This window comes from Colius striatus, chromosome 10 (genome assembly GCF_028858725.1).
Source record: "Colius striatus isolate bColStr4 chromosome 10, bColStr4.1.hap1, whole genome shotgun sequence".
In the NCBI taxonomy this organism is placed as follows: Eukaryota; Metazoa; Chordata; class Aves; order Coliiformes; family Coliidae; genus Colius; species Colius striatus.
Window position 1 is genome coordinate 19,218,773 of NC_084768.1, and position 7,010 is coordinate 19,225,782.

At 55.3% G+C, this 7,010-nt stretch overlaps 1 protein-coding gene across 1 annotated transcript; it reads right to left on the bottom strand.

The window, feature by feature from the left end:
* Positions 1-2,341: 2,341 nt before the first annotated feature.
* LOC104555959 (protein FAM163A) lies at positions 2,342-3,994 on the bottom strand. Its single transcript, XM_010199593.2, has 3 exons — positions 3,972-3,994; positions 3,379-3,493; positions 2,342-2,743 (listed from the first exon to the last, which is right to left on the bottom strand). Exons 2-3 carry the CDS (start codon positions 3,469-3,471, stop codon positions 2,342-2,344), a joined length of 495 nt encoding a protein of 164 aa, XP_010197895.2. The 5' UTR covers positions 3,472-3,493; positions 3,972-3,994.
* Between the last annotated feature and the right edge of the window lie 3,016 nt (positions 3,995-7,010).

Consider the following 7,010-nt stretch of genomic DNA (forward strand, 5'->3'; position numbering starts at 1 on the left):
CCTTGCACCAGCAGAGCTGTGAGGCAGCACCGGATAAACCCCATTTTGTGGTGCCTGCCAAAGGACAGAAACCACTCCTGGTCAGTATTTCAAAGTCATCGTTTATTTCTGACATTGAATTTGGACCCATAGCTGAGCAACAGACAGAATAGTAACAGGAGGAATCTGAAGTGGAAAAAAATCTGGGATCCCTGCCCCTACCCCATCCTGTTCCTCCACCATCCCCACAACCGACTAACCCATGGTTGCACCACTCGTGTTTCCAGCCCTTTTGGACTCACAGTTGCCTTCCTTTACCCAGAAGGAAGCAAGAAAGCCCCCCATGTTATGGGGGTGGGAGGCCTCGCTGTGTGCCAAGAGGTAGAGTTGGATGCTGGGAGCTGCTGTGCCCAAGAGCTGGCTCTGCAGGGCCGTGTGGGCAGCAGGTGACGTGGGGACATGGGACCTTCTTGTGGCTCCCAGCAGGATGAGACCCAGCTGAGTGGGTGCTCTCATGGGCAAGGCTGGAATTTACTGAGTTAGACAAGGTTTGGTTTCCAGTTGCAGCCTCCGTTTTCAGGAAGGAGTATTGGCTGCCTGGGATGCAGGAGGAGCTACGGATTATTGGCTGAGGAGACCCAGAGACCTTTGCTGCTGCTGACCTTCGTCTTCCCTCCTGCCTGCCCTTCACATGAGAGGGCATTTCAAACCTGCTATCACTAACTGGAGAATGGAAGGACACTCTACAGGACATGCAGCCACACGGAGTCTCGGCATAATGGGAACACAATGTCTTTCTGGAACGGAGGTGGGGGACATGGTGCATAAAGTTTGCTCAAAGTGTTGTGTAAAATACAGGCTGGGGCAAGGTGTTTGCTTACATGTTCAGCTCCTTGTCTTCAGGTGGTTTTAGCAGAGGTGCCAAGGCACGAGCAGGTCCAAAGTGTAAATTAGCCTTTTTTGCCTGATACCGTAAACATTCGCGGCTCATGCAGCCTGTGCCTTCTGTACATGAACGAGGAGGTTAAGTCCAAACCCTTCTGTGGGCAGCAGAGTGATTGCTAAATTGTGGTGGTGAAAAGAAAGAAAACCCCACCCCTCACAGTTCTGAGCAGTTGTACCCTACCTTGCAAAGGCAGAGCCAGCGTTTCCTGCCATCCTCCCTCCTCCCTGCTGTGAACTCAGCCCAGCAGCCCTGCAGCAGTTGCTACGGAAGTGCCCCTGAATGATGGAGTTGTCCTTTTAGTTAATTCTTCACCTAATTTGATTTATGGAGGAAGAAGGAACTTTCCCACATTCATTTTTGCAGAAAGGCAGAGTCACTGGCTGTCATTAGTGGCTGCAGAGTTCATGAACTCAGGTTTAGGCCTCATACCCTCTTCCTCCAAAAGCAAAAGAGGGGGGGGACCCCCACCACCCAGACGTCACTCTTCCAGGGAGGTCGTGGGCCCTGCAAAGGAGACGTGACCCGGGGGTGTGTGCTGTTGCTGTCGAAGGCAAAAGCCATCCCAAAGCCAACCTTTGGTTGTCTGGAGCTGTCAGCGTGCACAGCCTTTGAACGCTGAAGGTGACTAAAACTGCAGTTGTTTAGGGGTGCAGTTCTTCCCATCAGTAAAATCTTGCCATTTTATGGGTCCAAGTTAAAATCACTCCTAAGAAAGCTTGTGAAGAGTAGAAGAGGTGGAGGCTTTGGCTGCAGACGGATCGGCCCATGCCCCTTGGCGTAGGTGAGCAGCTTTGTGAGCAACTTTTTCTCCCTTGGCGGTGACTTAAACCCACGTCTCCAACCTGAGCGCGTGCACAGACCGGAGCGGGTGCGAGACGGCGTGTCCTATCCTACAGTGGAACAGAAAAGCTAACTGCTAGCGGCAACTAACGCAGCACAAGGGGAGCAGGAGGAGCCGGATCTTCCCTTCTTGGCTTTCCCGCTGCCGAGGAGCGCCGGGGGATTTGCCAGGGGCAGCAGCTGGTGGGTGGTCACGCATCGCTCCGCGTGCCGGCGGCCCCGCGGCTGGCACACCAAAGGCCTCGCTCTGAAGGGCAGTCAGGGGAGCCTGGGGATGGTTAAATTAGGTTGTACTGTACATAGCCCTCGTTAGACAGGTCCCGTCGGGAGACAGAGTAATAATGACACTTACAATGGGTTGGGAGGTGGCTGGTTTCACATCACCCTTCGAGGTCCCTCTCATCTTCTCGCCCGTGAAGCTTAGCGGTGCCAGGCGGTTCGGCAGGAGGACCGTGCTGGTCTCGGGCTGGGCTTACAGGCTCCTCTCTGCAGGAACCCCCTCCCCAAAGACAAGTGAAAAGCCCCTTCCCTCGAGCGGGCGCCGGCTGGGGCACCCCGTGCTAGTGGCAATGGTGACTACACCTCCGTGCTGATAGCCCGCGGGTTCGGGAAGCTCTCGCGGAGGAGGCCGTGCCGGCTCACCGGGTAGCTTTGCAGGGTGGCCATGTTGATGGGCAGCCCCATCTCCTTGTAGCAGGCAGGGGCGTAGGTGACCCTCTCACCCCCATTGCGCACCATATCGGCAGTCCGGATGTAAAACGGGGAGGCGTAGGGGGAGCAGGTCGGGCAGTGGGAGTGAGGCCCGTGCTGGTTGAGCTCGGCGCAGGGGGACGTGGGGCTGCCCTGGCCATCCGCCATGCGCGAGTTGCAGGCGTTGCACGTGCCGAGGTGTGAGCGCGTGGGAAGGTCGGGCTCTTCCTCTTCCTCCTCCTCCTCCTCCTCTTCCTCGTTGGTGTCATCTTTCTTGCAGCAGTAGTACTGCACCAAAGGGAAGAGGTTGGGTTAGGGAAAGCGAAGCGGCTGGCCAGCCCTGCCACATCCCTGCTCCCCTCACCCGCCTGCCACACAAACCCTCACGCTGCTCTGCTCCGCTGGTACCTGGGTCCTGCAGAGCAGCAGAAGCCACACCAAAATCTAGGCCTGAGCACGCAGCTGCCAGGGAATTTGCCTTCTCCCCTCCCATACAGGTTTGCAGGCGGATAGTATTTTAATGTGCCAGTTGGAAACTCCTCCAAGTAACCACTGTGCTTTTCATCACACGGGCACTGCTGCGTGGCAGACCTCACATTAACTTTTAAAGAGCAGGAGGTTGTAGCTAGCTGTTGTTGAAAGCCTCCTCAATTAATTTACAGGCAAAAACCCTTCCATCTGGTATTGCAAACCCAGCTAAGCCTACACCTAAATCAGCAAGTGCTGCAGAGACTCAAAAGCCTTCAGGGACTGACCCCATGCTGGGAGGAGGAAAGGACACAACTCTGCAGCACTTGGGGAAAAGGGGGTTTCAAGCACTGCCCATCATGGGCAAGAAACCTTCTCTGAGACCCCTCTTTGACCTGAGGAGCGGAGACGCTGCTGGGGTTTGTGGTAAGATGGGGGCCGGCTGTGGTGCTCACCTGTAGCCTACAGTAGCAGAGCACAGCAATGATGCACAGTAGGATCACCGTTGCTAGGATTCCCCCGGTGATAACAACAGTTCCCGCTGTCATCCGACCGATTCTCCATCAAACTCTGAAAGGCAGAGGGCCGCAGGGACCTGGAAATCACCTACCATGGCTTTGTCACCACATCACAGATGGGAGCCCACGAGGCACCTCGCAATACCACATCCTTCTCCTCTTTCCCCAACTAGAAAACTGTCTCCCAACATCATCTTCCTCCTCTTAGTGAGAGGACACCCTCGCTGCCAGCACTGCCTTTGGCTTAGGGTCTTTGAGAAACACCTTGCGGTGCACCCCCCTTGATGAGCCAAAAAGGCTGAGTTCCACCCTCCAGCAGAAAATACAGTTCTGCTTCAAAACACAGCAGCAAAGCTGAGTATCCATTGGAAAAAAAACCCAACAAAACTAAAGGGGAGCCTTTAAACTCCACAACCCTGTCAGTCTGACCCCTAGAAACACCTCATCTGGCTGCTGGACACCGATGGCTTGGTGTGAGCCAGGCAGCCCCCACCACCAGCCCCATGCTGCAGGACCCACGGGCTACTTACGTTCAGTGACGGAGGCGTTGGACCTGGAAGGAGCAGAGGGAGAGGTCAGCCATGGCCTGGCAGCACCCTCCCACACCTTTCACTGCTTCCCCAGCATTTGTCCTGATTTAGGACCTGTGGGAAGCACTGCTTCCCCTCCCCCATCCCATAGAGATAGGGCTCAGCACGTGCCCATGTCCCCGGGAGCTTCCACGGTGCAATAAGCATTTTGGGTCCTGCAGATGATGATGGTTATTGTTATTTTTGTTAATTTGGAGCAGGGAAAGGAGGCATTTCCCAAGACCAGAGAAACCAGGCTTGCCAGCAGCAGCTTGTGAATCACGTTGCTTCGCGGGGCAAAGGCCTGGCTTAGTCAGCACTTGGCCTTTTCCTCTTTAAAATGAATTATGGGGGAGGCAGATGCATCTTCACACAAGCAGCCAATGTTGTAGGAGGTGCTGGGGAACGGGCTCTCCCCTCCAGGCCTGGCATCCCCCCACCACCCTGCCAGCACCTACCCAGAAAAGGACAGGCAGAGTCACGGTCACGCTGGCCCCGCGGTGTCCGGCTGGGACAGGCAGCGCTGCATGGCCACGGTGAGACGGCGGCAGCCCTGGGAGCAGGGACAAAGAGAAAAACCCACCACTGTCAGCTCGTCCCTCTGCCCAAGGGGGCTGCCCAGTGTCCCCATCCCCACTGGTGCCACCTCTGTGCCTGCCACGGGGCTAAATTAATTGCTTTTTTAGGGAGACTAGCAGGAAAGGTGGGTGAACCCAAACAAGTGTGTACAGAGATGGGCACTAGAGCTGGGGAAGGGTCTAGAGCACGAGTCTGATGAGGAGCAGCTGAGGGAGCTGGGGGTGTTCAGCCTGGAGAAGAGCAGGCTGAAGGGAGACATGAGCACTATCTACAACTGACAGGAGGCTGTAGTGAGGTGGGAGGTGGTCTCTTCTCCCAAGTAATGAGTGATAGGACAAGAGGAAATGGGCTGAAGTTGCCCCAGGGGAGGTTTAGATTGGAGATGAGGAAGAACTTTTTCCCTGAGAGGGATGTCAGCCCCTGGCCCAGGCTGGCCAAGTGAGAAGCACAAGGTGAAAGTCTATGGTCCTATAAACCACCAGGAGAGGACAATCTTGTGCCCCAAACCAGCAATTTCAGCAAAAGCAACAGACCTGCACCCAAAGAGCGGGTGCCCCGCCTCGTGCCCATCCTGAGTGATGCTCAGCACCACTACCTTTCATTACTGGCCCCTGCCTCCCTCTGTGCCTCATCCAGAGCAGGGCTAATTGATAGTGCCCAAGTGCCAGTCAGTTGTAGCCGAGCAGATCTAATTACCTGCTCACCACGCGGCCCTAATTAGCAGGGGGAGGTGGCAGCTTCCAGATGAGACCTGCCCCACTCTGCCCTGGCCCCTCACTGCTGCCTGTGCTGGTGGGCACCATGGAGGACACCTTCCCATAACCAAATCACTCTCCTCACTCCACTGCGGTAATCTGCAGGATCCTGCCTGCTGCAAATTGATTTTTAGCTCTTGGAAAGTTCCTATATGAAGCCAAAAGGTGTGGCATTGGATTTCCTCCTCCAGCCGCTCTCGCCCACGAACAAAGGAAGAAAAAAACAACCCCAAACTGAGAAATCAATAGGTGCATAACCCAGCTAACATCTCCATCCATCAGGGAACCCGACACAGAGCTAATAATAGACCCCAGCAGGCTCAGCTCCTGCACCCTGCTACCAAACTGCACCCTGAAACACTGCCAAGAGCGAGGGGCAGCAGGGACAGTGTGGGGACACACAGGCAAGCTTCGCTGGAGGATCACCTCACTGGAGGATCAACCTCTCTGGGAAGGGGAAAGCTGTGGGTGGGTGTCTGGGAAAGGCAAGCGTTGCCCTTGGATGACCTCTCGCGAGGGACGTGCCGCAAGCACAGTGATGGATGATGCAGGCAGCCGGCCGCGTCCAGAAAACTTCATTTCGTGGGAGCTGTGATTTGATTTAGAGCTCAGAGAGCAACATCCAATTAGCCCAAGGTTTGGAGTGAGCAGGAGGCCTCGAAGAACAACCCCTGGGCAGGGAGGGACCGGCCCTGGGGACCCTTTGGTCACCTCTGTGTCCAATTGGTGTTGGCTCAAGGACAATTGGGCTCCCCTGTGCCCCATCTCTGGGGCTGGTGATATCAGTGGTTCACTGGCCCCACTCAGAAGCCAGGCTCCCGCTTATTAAAATAGACAGTATGGTTTTTAAAAGGGCAAACATTAAACCAGAAAATTGCTGCCTTTCCTCCTCTCTTTGGAGGTGATGCTTTCAGAGAGGAGGTCTCCTATCCACCTCTTCCCCAAATCCTGCTTACCAGCAACCTAGTAGTTCATTTGCTACACAGTTTGTGCCTATAAAATAGTTGCTGCCTATAAAACAGCCTTCCCTAGCCCTCATATGTCTTCTGCAGAGATGCAGAAAAGGCTGTGACATCTCTCAGGGAAGGAGCAAGAGCCCCAGTCTCAGAAGTAATTAAGGTCTCAGCAATTATAAGGTAAACATACCCAGAAAGGGGCAGGAGAGCTACAACAGCCTTTCCCAGCCCTTGCATGAGCCACACAACAGCCCCAGCAGCTGCAGCCCTGCTGCTGGGTGATCGATCAGCCCATGTCCATTTGCCATCCACATCCCAACCTGCCGGGAAACTTGTGTTTTGGGCTCGGCTTCCCCCCCAAAACACCTTGTCTGCCTGCCAGCCATCAAGAGGTCTAACACGGGCTTTGTGTAAGCCAAGCAGCAGCCCCCACCACACTTGGTGCTTGGACACTGCATGGCCTCACCACCCCATCCTACAAGAGGACTCCCCCAAAAGCCTCAGGCTGCACTGTGAGCTGAGCACGCAGCTCCCATGGGGCAGGATGCAGGGGCATCGCAGCGGGATGCACAAGCCCAACTCCCCACCACACAGCCCCATTTCTCCTTCCAGCTTAAAAAAGGGAGTTGAAGGCTGTTTGAAATATTCACATGAGCGGGTGCCTTGGTGCTCAGCACCCACCTGAGCGGCTCAGGCCAGGGCACTCTCCG

Bases quoted from the DNA above. Each gene is read 5' to 3' on its own strand.
- LOC104555959 (XM_010199593.2), bottom strand. From the start codon at position 3,471: ATGACAGCGGGAACTGTTGTTATCACCGGGGGAATCCTAGCAACGGTG. The intron at 2,744-3,378 runs GTGAGCACCACA...CCTTTGGTGCAG, and splicing joins TCTGCTACTGTAGGCTACAG to TACTACTGCTGCAAGAAAGA.